The sequence below is a fragment of the Sus scrofa genome, chromosome 7 (genome assembly GCF_054392235.1).
Source record: "Sus scrofa isolate SSC_HxYL_T2T_F1_AM1 chromosome 7, Sscrofa_HxYL_maternal_Yorkshire_Landrace_v2.0, whole genome shotgun sequence".
In the NCBI taxonomy this organism is placed as follows: domain Eukaryota; kingdom Metazoa; phylum Chordata; class Mammalia; order Artiodactyla; family Suidae; genus Sus; species Sus scrofa.
Window position 1 is genome coordinate 42,948,349 of NC_139389.1, and position 15,346 is coordinate 42,963,694.

General features: G+C 40.5%; 1 protein-coding gene across 1 annotated transcript in view; it reads left to right on the forward strand.

The window, feature by feature from the left end:
- The window catches only part of DNAH8 (dynein axonemal heavy chain 8), a 297,717-nt gene that overhangs the window by 184,033 nt on the left and 98,338 nt on the right, over nt 1–15,346 (forward strand). The window contains exons 63-70 of the mRNA XM_084967979.1: nt 433–586; nt 1,833–1,997; nt 3,440–3,666; nt 6,272–6,390; nt 8,299–8,402; nt 9,640–9,816; nt 12,348–12,515; nt 13,021–13,236. Coding sequence (XP_084824105.1) covers nt 433–586; nt 1,833–1,997; nt 3,440–3,666; nt 6,272–6,390; nt 8,299–8,402; nt 9,640–9,816; nt 12,348–12,515; nt 13,021–13,236 — 1,330 coding nt within the window. The remainder of the gene's footprint in view (nt 1–432; nt 587–1,832; nt 1,998–3,439; nt 3,667–6,271; nt 6,391–8,298; nt 8,403–9,639; nt 9,817–12,347; nt 12,516–13,020; nt 13,237–15,346) is intronic.

Below are 15,346 nucleotides of genomic sequence, written 5' to 3' on the forward strand. Positions count from 1 at the left end.
ATTTATCGCTCATATTATTTACAATTTATCTCAACTGTCATATCAGCCCTGGCTCATCCCAATTTCAGATTCGTTTTAAGTATTATGCATATATATTCACTTGGAGGAAAAATCTGTTCTTGAGGACTGTCAGATTGTGAAGAATGAAAGTTCCTCTCTCTATTCCCACTTATTTGCTCTGAGTCACTTCCGGTAAATCCCCCACTTCTTACTTTTCAAGCTAAATGAAACCTATCTATTTAGAGCGGTAACATACAGCTATTTAGCTCTGTGTTTTCTAGCAGCTTCTTTACTTACTATCTGTTGGAACAGGTACAGATTATGCTCTAGTTATCATGAATTATATTGTGTTTTGAGATAAATTATTATTGTATATAACAATAATAATTTAAAATTTTAAATATAAAACTTCCTGCCACTTCTCTTTTTTAGGTCTTATAATGTGAATAATCTAATAGAGGATTTAAAAGCTTTGTACAAAGTTGCTGGTGCTGATGGCAAAGGCATCACTTTTATCTTTACTGACAATGAAATAAAAGATGAGGCATTTCTAGAATATCTCAACAACCTGCTGTCTTCAGGGGAGGTATGTCTCAAAAGTAAAGAAAGTTCTTCTATTTCAAAAATGTAAATATGAATAGAAAAAGCAACAATCCTTCCAAAGAGAGGCCATTTAGCACAGATTTTCATTTTAAAAATGATTAATGTATGAGATGCAGTTGATTTTTTGAAATTTCTGTGAAATTAATGCTGCCCACATCTCATATTATATATGCTTTCTTCCATTTTCAGTATGTTTCTTTATTTGTCTCGTCAGTCTTCAATTTGATCCTATCATTTATTTTAGAAGCAAAGTCTGTCTATCTATCTATCTGTCTGTCTGTCTATCACCTTCCTTCGAATAATCAGGAGTATAGAATGGTGAAAGTGTTCTACCAACTGTCAGGAGATGTTTGTGTTACCACTTCTGACGTGTATTAGCACTTCTGTGATCATCCACATGCTTCATTAGCAGGACGCATGGGACTCATGGCTAAGATTTATTGTAGCAACATGGTAAAGATTCACAGCTGGACCAGTAAAGAAAAAGACACCTTGGGGGGAGTCTGGGGAATTCCATGTACGTGCTTCCTGTGTTCTCACCAAAGGGTCCATACAGAGTGTTCTTTCCTTCCCATCGTGAAGCCCAGAAACACATGTGTTGTGTCTGTTCTTTGAGACTCAGAATTTAGGTTTTCTGGTGGGCTGGTCATGGGGTCACTGTCTGCCCCAAATTCCAGACTCCCAGAAGGAAAGCAGATGTTCCCCGTATATCCCAGTGTTTGTGTACATAGCCTAGACACAGTGGAACAGCCTTATCAATGAGCAGTGGAGGAGACATTCCAGAAGCCCAGTTCCCAGATGCCAGGCAAGGGCCAGCCCTGCGAGCACGTCCTTCTCCAGATCAGACCCGCCGTGCCAACCTTCCCTTTGCCATGGTGTGTCCTGATGCCTGCCTGAGCTCCTTACCTACAAGGCAGCCAGAGTTGGGACTGACCTTGAGTCAGAATGGAGGGCGTCCCGGGACATCTAAAGAGAGGACTGGAATGGAGGAGGAGATGGCTCTTTGGTCATAGTCATTTGAGTGAAAGGCAAACATAAGTTGCTCCTGGTTAAGCTGCTGAATAAAAATGGCAGTCTTGGTACTCTCTAGCAAACTAGGGATTTGACTGTGGATATGCAGGAACAAATATGAAACGAGATGACATCTGGGGGTGGGGTGGGGAAAAGGAACCAGACATGGCCCTTGTATAGGCTTGAAATACCGAACACTCTGTGTCTCTTCCTCAAAGATCTCCAATTTGTTTGCTCGGGATGAGATGGATGAAATCACCCAAGGGCTGATATCAGTGATGAAAAGGGAGCTACCTCGCCACCCCCCCACCTTTGATAATCTGTACGAGTACTTCATTTCGAGATCAAGGAAGAACTTGCATGTTGTTCTCTGCTTTTCTCCAGTGAGTTTTTATTGTATTTATTTCTATGTAGGGGGCATTACCTCATTGCATGTACTTCATTCACCTTTCCTGATGAGATGATTTGCTCAGAAACAAACACTTGTTACATTGAAATAAAATTAACTTTTGTTTTTAATTTTAGGAACCAAAGCGAATATTTATTTAGAATGAGAAAAGCCATGGTCAACAAATTACAAACTTTTAAATGCTGACAAATGCCCCAAACATCAAAAATCAAAATTAACTCTTTACTGCCACCATTCTCCACCAACCAAAATCTCATACCCAAGTGTGAGCATTGGAAATATTCATCTTGGTGATGATTGCATAGCCTACACCAGCTTTTCGTACCTGGAGACATAGATTACTTGATTTGTAAGGGAGGTGTAGTCTTGTCCAGCTCAACCTCCAATCTGGAATGTCCTTGACAGAGGTTTGAATGTCTCCAGCTCACCGTGCTGTTCACTATAGTAACCATTAGCCACGTGTGGCCATTTAAATTTTGATCAATTAAAATTAAGTAAAAATAAAAATCCAGTTTCTGAGTCCCACTGGCTGCATTTCAAGTGCTTAATAGCTGCATGTGGCCAGTGGCTATCCAGTCAGTCCTACTATCATACATAGAGAACATTTCTACCATCACAGAAAGTTCTGTTGGGTACCTCTGCTCCTTCGGGGGCGGGGGTGGGGATGGGAGGGCAGGGTGTTCTCACTAACTTATAGGGCAACTTGCTTAATTTTTAGATAGCCTAGTAGCCAGAAAGGTCTTCTTTACAAGCAATGGAATTTTGTCTCTGTCGTTTCCCCGGGATTCTGTTTGTCCTGTAAAGTGAACCCGATCCCTCTCCCACATACAGCAATTCAGGTATTTGGAGAAAGTTTTTGCAGGCTCCTTAAGTGGTTCCTTCTTTAGATCAAACACCTCCCCGTTCCTTCCACTGTTCTCACTTGCCTTAGTGTCCAGGCCTTTCCCTGTCCTGGTGGTTTCTCTCTAGAAGAGATCATGTTTGTCAGTTTCAGAGTTCCTGTTGTGGCTCAGCAGGTTAAGAACCCAACATAGTGTCCACGAGGATGCAAGTTTGATCCCTGGCCTCGTTCCGTGGGTTAAGGATTGGGCACTGCCATAGGCTTCAGCATAGATCACAGATGCAGCTTGGATCCTGCGTTGGCCATGGCTGTGGCATAAGCTTCAGCTGCAGCTCCAACTTGACCCCGAGGCTGGAAACGTCCGTATGTCTCAGGTGTGGCTCCTAGAATGGAACAGATAGGGTCCTAGGACAGGGAAGAGTGTGGTAGTATACCTCCTTTCATCTGGACGCTTCGTTTCCTTATTAACACAGCCCGAGAAGGTTTCTAAAAACATGTGTGGTGTCACACTGTTGGCTCAGAATATGTAACTGTCTCTCTGCGTTTCTAATGCTTCTTGACTTTTCTGTCGACAGGTTGGGGAGAAGTTCCGAGCCCGTTCTCTGAAATTTCCTGGCCTGATATCAGGCTGCACCATGGACTGGTTCAGTCGCTGGCCCAAGGAGGCTCTGGTTGCTGTGGCCTCCTATTTCGTTTTAGGCTACAGTATTGTCTGCTCTAGTGACACGAAAAGACAAGTTGTAGAAACAATGGGCCTCTTTCACGACATGGTTTCAGAGAGCTGTGAAAGTTATTTTCAAAGGTGAGTGACATGACATAAGCACAACAGCTACGAAACACGAAGTTCACTCCGAAGAGGAATTAGTATAACATCTAGTAAGAGACTTGTCGTAGCAACTGAGCGTGAAATCCCAGCTGCACTTGAGCTTTCTCTTGCTTTGATTTTTTAGTGATCATATGCTGAAACGAAGATAAATAAGCAAGATTTCAAAATTAACCAGTGTCCATACTTAAGTACCTCTTTCCCTCCAGGCCTCAAAGTAACAGATGCTTAATGAATCACTTTATTTCATTTGCTTGATTTATTTCTTTTTGGAAGTGACTTTAAATAACTCATTATAGACTGTGTAAAATTAGTTTCTTATCCAAATGCATGATTTATTGTGATTAAAGAAGTGCGCTGTTCTCAAGTTTCATCATTGCCTAATGCTAAGGGAACATTTAGGTTTTGTATTTGCATCACTTAATCTTATCCATGTTTTCATGCCAAATAATTATGAAACTGAATCTTAATTGACTGTAGAAAAGTCCAGTCCCATGGTGTTCATGATGTGAAAGCTAGTGTTGACAGTTCAAGAATACTGCATTTCCCTTCCCCCGCAAAGCACGGTAGTCACTTGCTACCGTGTACAGCTGCTGTGAATAAAGGGGCGCCAATATAGGTCTCTAGAACAGTGGGCTTCGTCCTTAGGGTTAGTGGGTGGGCTTCAGGGGGTGCAGAAGCTCCCAGAAAGTCTATGTCGATTTTTCTTGGAGAGAGTCTGGGTAACACTTTCACTGATTTTCCAGGGAGGTTTCCTATCTCACAAAAGTTTGTGGGGTTTTTTTTTTTAATTTATTTTTTATTGATTTTTTTTATTACTCGAATTTATCACATCTGTAGTTATATAATGATCATAACAATCCAGTTTTACAGGATTTCCATCCCATAACCCAAGCACATCCCCCCACCCCCCAAACTGTCTTCTCTGGAGACCATAAGTTTTTCAAAGTCTGTGAGTCAGCATCTGTTCTGCAAAGAAGTTCAGTCTGTCCTTTTTTCAAATTCCACATGTCAGTGAAAGTATTTGATGTTGGTGTCTCGTTGTATGGCTGACTTCAGTTAGCATGATAATTTCTAGGTCCATCCATGTTGCTAAAAATGCTGGTATTTCTTTCCTTTTAATGGCTGAGTAATATTCCATTGTGTCTGTGTACCACATCTTCTGGATCCACTCCTCTGTCGATGAACATTTAGGTTGTTTCCATGTCTTGGCTATTGCAAAGAGTGCTGCAATGAACATCGGAGTACATGTGTCTTTGTGAGTCGTGGTTTTCTTTGGCACAAAAGTTTGTTTATCTTGGTTTATATGGTTTCTTTACTTAAAACCCTACTTTTAACACTGTCTTAATAATTCTAGATAATCTTTGGATTCTCTTGATAAATCAGTGTGTGTGAGTTTTCTCTGGGGAAGATTTTCTTTCTACTTGACTTGAACCACCCCTATTCCCATCAGCCTTGGAGAGAAATGTTTACCTGTGTACAGTGACAAAAACCTATGACTTTGTTTTTGAAAATGCTGGTGTATTTTCCAAAGTTTTCATATCCTCTTAGGTTGCAGAAGTTTATTCTGAAAGCAGTATTTATATAATGCTTTAACAGCAGTCACCTATATGCCAAAGTCCTTTGAATTTTTTTAATGCTAAAAATCTTCAGCACCTCAAAAGTGGAAATTTACTATAAAAGGTAAAAATATTATAGTATGTGAAAATCACTTTCTTTCCTTGAGTTTCTCCTGTATAAAATTATTCCCTTTATTTCTATTGTTAGGTATAATTATTATACTAAAGCCCATAGTGAGTTGAGTGTTTGAATCAAGTTTAATTTTTGAGGATGATCCCTTGAATCAGGGAAGAATGGTTTTCCCCTTTGCAAGCCCACTCAGCCAGGTTTCTAGCCAGGAAGAGGTATGTAGCAAATCCCAGATGAATGAAAACAGAGGTCAGCACAAATTCATTTCAGCCACTTATCCCTAATGTTTGTACAGGACTTTGAAGTGTACAAAGTGTGTTTACATATGCTATTTTATTTTATTATTTTATTTTTGCCGTTTTAGATCTGCACATGCTTTGTATGGAAGTTCCCAGGCTAAGGGTCAAATAGGAGCTGTAGCTGCCGGCTTACACCACAGCCACAACAACACCAGGTCTGAGCTGAGTCTGCAGTGTATAACACAGCTCATGGCAATGCTGGATCCTTAACCCACTGAGTGAGGCCAGGGATTGAACCCATGTCCTTATGAATACTAGTTGGGTTTGTTACCACTGAACCACAATGGGAACTCCAATACTATTTGATTTTTTGATCTTCACAAAATTCTGGGAGGTGTATGGCAGTGCTTCTTTCCTCATTTTTCCAGATAAGGAAACAGAAGCCCAGAGGGATCAGGGTCAAGTCCAAACATCAGAGATTTGGGGCTCTACCTGCCTCACCTCTAGGGAGACCATTCCCAATTCCTGCCCTCTAGCAAGTGAATCAATCCTGGGAATTACACGGATTTCACAGTGAGAAGAGCATCTGTCCTGACTTTTTAGGAGGGTGCCCCAGAATGATAGAGATGAAGATAATTTTTATGTTCAATTTTCAGATACCGCCGAAGAGCACACGTGACTCCCAAATCTTATCTCTCATTTATAAATGGTTATAAAAACATTTATACCGAGAAGGTGAAATATATTAATGAACAGGCCGAACGTATGAATATCGGTAAGTGGGAAAGAATCTTCTCTTTTTAGGGTCTGATAGGGATTCTAATATTTTGTTTGGTGAATACTGTTGTGTTTGAAAATGAAAAATCGATTTTAATTGTTAGTGATAGATTATTCTGAGAGATGCCCTCCGGGGCTTGTAACCTGGCAGGAAACTGGGCAGAAAAAAATCCAACCAGAGTTGGCCGTTTCATCCAGCCCTTTCAACTTCGGGTCCACCCTTTTGGACAGTGAGTTATTGTCGTCGCCGCCGAGCCCCTGCTTGCAGATGGGAAAAGCCAGCTCTGGGGAACTGATTACAGTTTCAGTTTTTGGTTTCATTACAACTTCCCTCCATTTGCATGAACTTTGCCATCTTAATGCTCCTCAAATTTATGACAAAGGAAAAAGCAAAACAGAAAAAAACGAAAGAGTTTGCATGAGCAGTGATTTTCTGAGTGTGCAGTATATGTCGTATAATTAGGAAAAGTGTAAATGGGAACAGATTTTATGTCCAGAAAGCACTTGGTTCAAACAATCCAAAATGCCTAAGCGCCATCTTTACGCTTCCAAATGTGGCCACGAAGCATAAAAGTCTGTGGAGTTATAGTGATGATAGAAACACTGTGCCAGAAACGTTCTAATGTTGTCTTTCTGTGGCTCACCTTCTTTATGATGCTTTTCCATGTGATGCTCTAGAATCAGCGGTGTGCTGATTTGTGAGGCTTGTGAGGACTGATGGTTAAATTCTTAAGAATTTTATCATCTGGTTGCTAAACACAGCCTTTATTTAAAACTAAGAAATATAAACTTGCAATTAAATAAGCTATGCTAAAAAATGAAGGCAATAAATACTCAAAATGCATTACTTCTTAGTTTTTTTTGTTTTGTTTTGTTTTGTTTTTAGGGTCACACCTGCGGCGTATGGAGGTTCCCAGGCTATCTATGGTCGAATAGGAGGTGCAGCTGCCGGCCTACACCACGGCCACATTAATGCGGGATCCAAGCCGCATCTGCCACCCACACCACAGCTCACAGCAACGCCAGATCCATAACCCACTGAGTGAGGCCAGGGATTGAACCCGAGTCCTCATGGATACTAGTTGGGTTCCTTACTTCTGAGCCACAGCGGAACTCCCCCATCTTTGTTATTTTTATTGTACTATTAATGTTCTTGAGATTGTTTCTATTCTACTTGTGTGGTAGAAATATTACATATATTGTATGTCATGTAGAGATATTATGTAATGGTGTGTTACTGAGAATCTCTCGGTAGCTTGAAATCAAACATGGTGGGAATATTTACACCAAGGAAACGGGAAACCATACAAGAGAGTGCCCCCACCCCAGACCCCAGTGCTAAATACTGACCAACAGGACCTCCATCCAGAGCCCAACTGAAATGTGAGCAACTCAGTTAACCAAGGAGTTTCCTCCAGAGCACTGAAAGTCTCAGAGCCAGTTGCAGAAGTTTTGCCAGTTATTTTCATCTTTATAGCAAAGGGAACCACAAAATGTTAATATATTGTCTGTCTCATTTGCCGTCTCAGCTGCACTATGCCTCAAAGGCAAAAAAAAGAAAAAAAAAAAAAAAGGTAGTTATAAACTGTTTGCAAAGCCAAGGAGAGCATAAGTTCGTCAAATAAGTTTCCTGACTAAATTAATCCTGCTCACTTTCGCAGTATGACTTTCCCTTAAACGTAGCTAAATTATGTTCTTCAAGCAGGGTTATTTTCTTCAGCCCCTGCTGAAACTCCCAGGAATACAGTCAGTGTTGCTGCTTCGACAATATGTGTCTTTCTAAAACTTTTATCCATAATTATTTTATGTTTGTTATAGGACATGTTATGGTGTAAATATTGAATAAATTTATGATGAGGGCATAGTCATATACTCAGCAAAAGTGTATATGTGTATGTTTATAAAGGTCTGGATAAGCTGATGGAGGCAAGTGAATCTGTTGCAAAACTCTCTCAGGATCTTGCAGTAAAGGAGAAGGAACTGGCAGTGGCTTCTGTAAAAGCAGATGCAGTGAGTTGACATTTATTTTATCACTAGTGTGAGGAGGGTTTTGCCATGTTAAGAAAAAGCATTATTTAAAAAATGTCATTAAAAAGTAAACAAAGTATAAACCTACAGACCATTTCTGGTAAGATAGTAATTACAAAGACTATTCGATGTATTTGTTTAACTTATACTATCAAGATATCCCTAAACTATTATATCCCCTACTTGGTCCAAGGCTATTTTTTTCCTTCCCTGACTCTGTCTGTCTCTCTTGTTTTCTACCGTCTGTTCAGGAAATTGCACCTTGACTGTAAGTTATATATGGTCTTCTCTTTAAAGTCCCCGCATGCTCTAGGTTTCTGGGATAGCCCACAAACTCCCATCTGAAGTTTGTGTCAAGGAAGGAAAAAGATTCCGTTGAGTTTTTGTTTCTGTTTTTAAAGACACTCCTCCCAAGGTGATAGGAATATGTGTGTGCCGCTCCCTTATCTACAACCTCCCCACACACACCCAGCTCCCCCCCATCTCAGATGGCTTTCAGCTTTTGTTCAGCTTTTGAAATATGAGAGGTAGCATAGGAGAGGCTCTTAGCATGGTCTTGACATAAGGTAGGCCCTCAACAAACATTAGCTATTTTATTGTTATTACATGAGGTGTGATATGGTTTCTGACCTCATTCTATTGCAGTTGAGGTGAATAGTTTTAATTTTCTGGAAGTCACATAGAAATATTTTTCTTTTCTTTTCTTTCTTTTTTTTTTTTTTCTTTTTAGGGCCGCACCCTTGGCATATGGAGGTTCTCAGGCTAGGGGTCGAATCGGACCTGCAGCTGCCAGCCTGTGCCACAGCCACAGCAACGTGGGATCCAAGCTGTGTCTGCAACCTACACCACAGCTCACAGCCATGCCAAATCCTTAACCCACTGAGCGAGGCCAGGGATCCAACCCGAATCCTTGTGGGTCCTAGTCGGGTTTGTTAACCACTGAGCCACAAAGGGAACGCCTAGAAATATTTTTCTGAAAGCTTAAAATATTGATGTGTATATTCTATGCCTGAGAGAAGCTTAGGAAATAGAAAGAAGACTGCAACACTGCTCAAAGGAGTTACTTTCATACACCTCAAAATATAGGCAACATAGATGGGGAAAAATTTGCTCTTATTCTTGTTTTATATTATGTTGAATAATTCTCTCACTACTCAAATCTGTAAAGTTGTGCTGGAAGGATTTCTATTTAGCCTCCTGTGTTTCTTCAATTTAACAGGTATTAGCAGAAGTCACAGTAAGTGCCCAGGCTTCAGCCAAAGTCAAAAATGAAGTGCAGGAAGTAAAAGACAAAGCCCAAAAAATAGTGGATGAAATTGATACTGAAAAAGTGAAAGCTGAGACTAAGCTCGAGGCGGCTAGACCTGCCCTGGAGGAGGCGGAAGCAGCCCTGAACGTGAGCCATGAGCCATGCACTGTTGTCCCTCCCAACACAAGTCCCAGCAGACCCTGGGTTTCATTACAAGAGATCAACTGTAGAATTCTTGGAATCAGAAGACTGAATTGAATGTTTGTTTGTTTGTTTTTGTTTGTTTGTTTTTCCCTTTTTAGGGCTGCATCTGTGACATAAGGAAGTTCCCAGGCTAGAGGTCAAATCGGAGCTATAGCTGCCGGCCTACACTACAGCTGAAGCAATGCAGGATCTAAGCCATGTCTGCAACCCACACCACAGCTCATGGCAATGCCAGATCCTTAACCCAATGAGCGAGGCCAGGGATTGAATCTGCGTTCTCATGGATACTAGTCAGATTCGTTTCCACTGTGCCACAACAGGAAGTCCTGAATTGAATTCTTTTTGTTGTTGTTGTTGTTGTTGTTGTTGCTATTTCTTGGGCCGCTCCCGCGGCATATGGAGGTTCCCAGGCTAGGGGTTGAATCGGAGCTGTAACCGCCGGCCTACGCCAGAGCCACAGCAACGCGGGATCCGAGCCGCGTCTGCAACCTACACCACAGCTCACGGCAACGCCGGATCGTTAACCCACTGAGCAAGGGCAGGGACTGAACCCGCAACCTCATGGTTCCTAGTCGGATTCGTTAACCACTGCGCTACGACGGGAACTCCTGAATTGAATTTTTAATGTGATTTATAACCTCTAAGTTTTGAAACAATGTTTCTGTTGATTACGTTTTCTAAGTTGTATTTTTTAAAGTCTTCATTTCTCATAACTTATTTTCATTCCATCAATCAGCCTTCCATGAGAACTGAGAAATAGTGTTGCTGATTATTGGCTTAAATCGAAGCCTAGGGGATTCAGATTATACAGAGAGCCTCCTCAATTACTCCAGCTTCCCAACTAGATTATGTTATGCACCCTTTTAAAATCTCCTTGTGGTTCCCGTTGCTCTTTAAGAGTAAAGCCTTGGGAGTTCCCGTCGTGGTACAGTGGGAACAAATCCAACTAGGAACCATGAGGTTGCAGGTTCGGTCCCTGCCCTTGCTCAGTGGGTTAACGATCCGGTGTTGCCATGAGCTGTGGTGTAGGTCGCAGATGCGTTTCGGATCTGGCATTGCTATGGCTGTGGGATAGGCTGGAGGCTACAGCTCCAATTCGACCCCTAGCCTGGGAACCTCCATATGCCGTGGGTGTGGCCCTAAAAAAAAAAAAAAAAAGAGTAAAGCCTCAAGCTAGGTATCTACAGCTGTGAAGCGAGAAGGGACAGCTTCAGAGGCAAGCAGATCTACATTTGCCCCTCCCCGACCATTTCTTAGATGGATTTATTTACTTCACTTTCTTGGGTGTCTATCGGTATTATAATTCTTCAGTGATCCTTGAAGGATCCATGTAAGCATTAAAAGTAATGAATACAGTTTGCTGGGCATGTAGGAAGCACTCAGTAAATGTTAGGGCTACTGCTATGATAACCTGGCTCTTGTCCAGCCCTGGAACTTTATCTCTTGTCATTTTTGTCCCTACACGCAATGTGATCCAGCCATACAGAAACACCTACAGGCTTCTGCAATAATTATGGTCTGTTTGCATTAAATGGGTCTCTCCCTCTCCCTCTCTAACCTTCCCTGACTAATATGAGGCACTCTCAAGAGCAGGCTCAGATCGTACCCTTTCTAGGAAGTTTTCAATTCTTTTGGACCACCTTTGTTTTCCGATCACTCCTGTGCTTCTATCACAGCAGATAATCCTAGTTTAGGGCAATTGTGTTTTCTCTCTCTTCCTTGGAAGATTCTATTTTGTGTGGAAGAATGTCTGTAGTTGTTGATTAAATGAATAGATTTACGATCATCATTTCACAAAATTGTGACAACAACCGGGACACATTCTCCACCCACACTCCCTTATGATGACATATGAGAGAGCAAGCCCTGAACCAAAGGAGCTTTAGGCATTGTATTGATCATATGATGTCCCAGTCCTTCTTGATGTGAATGTCAGATGCTGTCTTATTTCAAACCCAGATCACAGAAACTTTCCAAACTCTTTTTATGAGCCATATGTTATAATAACATCTCTTGTCTCCTTTGAATTCCCCTCCTTTCTGCAGACAGGGCAGCCCTCAAAATGAAAATTGAACATGAGGTTTCTGATACTCGAGTCCTGGCCCCTCTTTTAGTATCTGTGTGTAATATAGACTCTGCTTTGAAGATATAAATCACCTAAATGTTACATATTGATGTGGGTTGTTGCTAACAGAGGTCTAAGGTGGTGGGCAATGAATGGTAGTGGTATTCTAAAGCAATTAGTTGAGGGCTCCAAGGGGGAAAAATGAAAACAAAGAAATAGAAATCCCAAGGTAACAATGAAAGAGTTATTAGGCAAGAATCTTGGAATGCACACCTTTGAGGAGATAATGTCAGGGACTGGGGAGAAAATATGTTTTAAAGTTTTCCACTTTATTTAAAAGTATGAGATTTCCATATGAGTAGGAATAGCACTCAACAAAAAGTATTTTGGTCCCTAACCCCAAATCCAGACCATCAAGCCAAATGACATCGCCACAGTCAGGAAACTTGCGAAGCCTCCTCATCTTATTATGAGAATCATGGACTGTGTTCTGTTACTATTTCAAAAGAAAATTGACCCTGTTACTATGGATCCAGAAAAACCTTGCTGCAAGCCATCATGGGGAGAGTCATTAAAAGTAAGTAAAATCTATCTCTGTAAGTTCTATGAGGTGTGCCAGGTGTCTACACCCCAGGACATTCAATATAGACCAGACAAGCCAGCAGGCAATAATTGATCATTGCGTACTGAAGATTGTGTTTGGAAGATTAAACTGCATCTTCCAAAACGTGTAAGCAAGGAAGGATTTTAAAGCTGAATGCCCTCTTTTTATAAAATCTATCCAGAACCAGTACAGTTTTGATGTCAACCCAACCCAGTCTCCAAAAGAAGGCTTGTGTGGTTGGTGGCATTTTGATGTACTCACTAGACGGGAAACTTACATTGTTTTTCTTCTTCATTCTTCACCATGGAAACGGGAAGACCACTTGGAATTTGCTACTGCCATAGCCTTGATTTGTATGTTTAGAGCAAATCAATTGCTACTTTTTTGAAAAAAAAATTCAATTTAGAAGTACATACTAACTCAGGAAGAAAGTGCATATTTTCTTCCAGAGCTTACAGGTTGTAATACTATTTTTCAGTTGATGAGTGCAACGGGATTCCTGTGGAGCCTTCAGCAGTTCCCCAAGGACACTATAAATGAAGAAACTGTTGAGTTATTACAGCCGTATTTTAATATGGATGATTATACTTTTGAGAGTGCCAAAAAAGTCTGTGGGAATGTGGCTGGTCTGCTGTCTTGGACACTTGCTATGGCAACATTTTATGGTGTCAACAGAGAAGTGTTGCCTCTGAAGGTAAAAGTCTCCCTCCTTCTCCCAGTAAATCAATGTTTAATAAAATCAGTCATCAGTATTACTGCCATTAAAAGACAAAGCATAATTTAGACTAATGAAAGTAGATTTCTCCGTTACAAATTTTTTCTTTTTTTCTGTAGGTCCTCTCACAGTTTCTCATTCTTTTTATATATATGACATGTTTCTTGGAATGGCAGACACTAAACCAAAACCAACTTGTTCACCTAAACAGAAGGAGAATTTATTGGGAATAATAAGCTGTCATGAAAGAAAAGCAGCCATATATTTAAAGTTTGGAGATTAGATTTGGAGACTGAATTTGATTTCTATATTCCAAACAAAATTTGTAAAAATTAACATCAACACTCAGAAATGTGTTAAATTTCAGAGATAGGAAGAGAGTCTTGTAGGCATCTAAGACAAAATTTTAAAAAGGTTGCTTACAAAAGAAGAGAAATCAAGATGTCGCAGACTTCCCACAACCCTAAATACTAGAAGATAACAGGAAAGCATATCCAGAGTACTGAGGAGGAAATTATTGGGGTCCAAGAATTCAATAATAGGCCAGGCTGCCCTTAACATATGAGGGAGCAAAAAGACATTCTTAAGGATGCAGTTTAAGTACTGAGGGATAGACACACACACACACACACACACACACTGGGCACACCTCCCCCCCCCCCCGATTGTCCTTTATGTTTGAAGAAACAGAAATACATCCTCAGGAGTGTAGGAAGATTCATAAAATATACCACCCAGACACACACTACCCCCGCCCCCCCAACCCCATAAAGCTAAAAGAATGGGAAGTGGTTACTCTGTGGAATGGAAAGTGGTGAGCAGATGGGCAAGGGGTACTGTTTTCATGATAAACCTTATAGAAATGTCTGCTTCTTTCAACTCTGAGACAGATAACTTTGAGAAACATAGAAAATAAATTAAAAATGAGAAAGTTGGGGGTTTCCATCATAGCTCAGCAGTAATGAACCAGACTAGTGTCCATAACAATGCCAGTTAGATCCCTGGACTTGCTCAGTGGATTAAGGATTTGGTGTTGCCATGAGCTGCGTTTGTGGATCATAGGCGCGGCTTGGATCTGGGGTTGCTCTGGCTGTGGTGTAGGCCGGCAGCTATAGCTCCAATTTGACCCCTAGACTGGGAACCTCCATGTGCCTTGAGTTGGGCCCTAAAAAGACAAAAAAAAAAAAAAAAAAAAAAGAGAGAGAGAGAAGGAGAGACAAAAGGGTGTCTTTTCCATATATATCCATTAAAAAACTATCTTTCAATATAAAACAATTAGAAAGTTTTAGCAAAGGGAAATGAAGGGCGAATGTAGCAAATATGCTCAAACAAAGAGATGCCAAGAGAGAAGTGTTACTATAAATGTAGCATTCAAGAAAGAGCAGTCATCCTTATTGATGAAAACCATGACGACAGTGAGCCTTCATTGTAATGATGCTTTATGCAGTAAATAAAATAGCATCAAATTATATAAGGCAAATCCATTCATATTTTAAGAGGAGATTAACAAAAAGAAAATGCTGTAATTTGAGATTGTGGCATACACCATCAGTCGAAGGTGGGTCTGGTAGGCAGAGGACCAGCGTTAGAAGGGACCACGCTTGGCTTAATGCTCTGCTGGCACTCTCTTAAAGTCCGCAATACTTTTTCTAACAAGCGACCCTGCGTTTTCATTTTGCACTTCCATGCAGCCAGTCCTGAGTAGGTGTAAATTAATAATTATATAGAGATTTTACACTATATTATTTTTAAGGGTAAATAGCAACATTGAACTTTCTTCCAGATGAACAAAAAATATGAAATTATTTCTAGTGTCCAAGAGACAGTTACAAAAATGGATCATATTTAATTCTAAAAGAAGACTTTGATTCAATTCCTGAAAGCATCTCATTCTCTGATTATAAGCAATAAAACTAGAACACACATAGAGAAATAGAACACACACGTATATATATGTATGTGTGTGGGTGTGTGGGTGTATATATTATATATATTATATATAATATAATAACATATATAATATAATAACATATATATAACATATATATTTGGCTGTGCCTGTGGCATGTTGACATTCCCATGCCAGTGA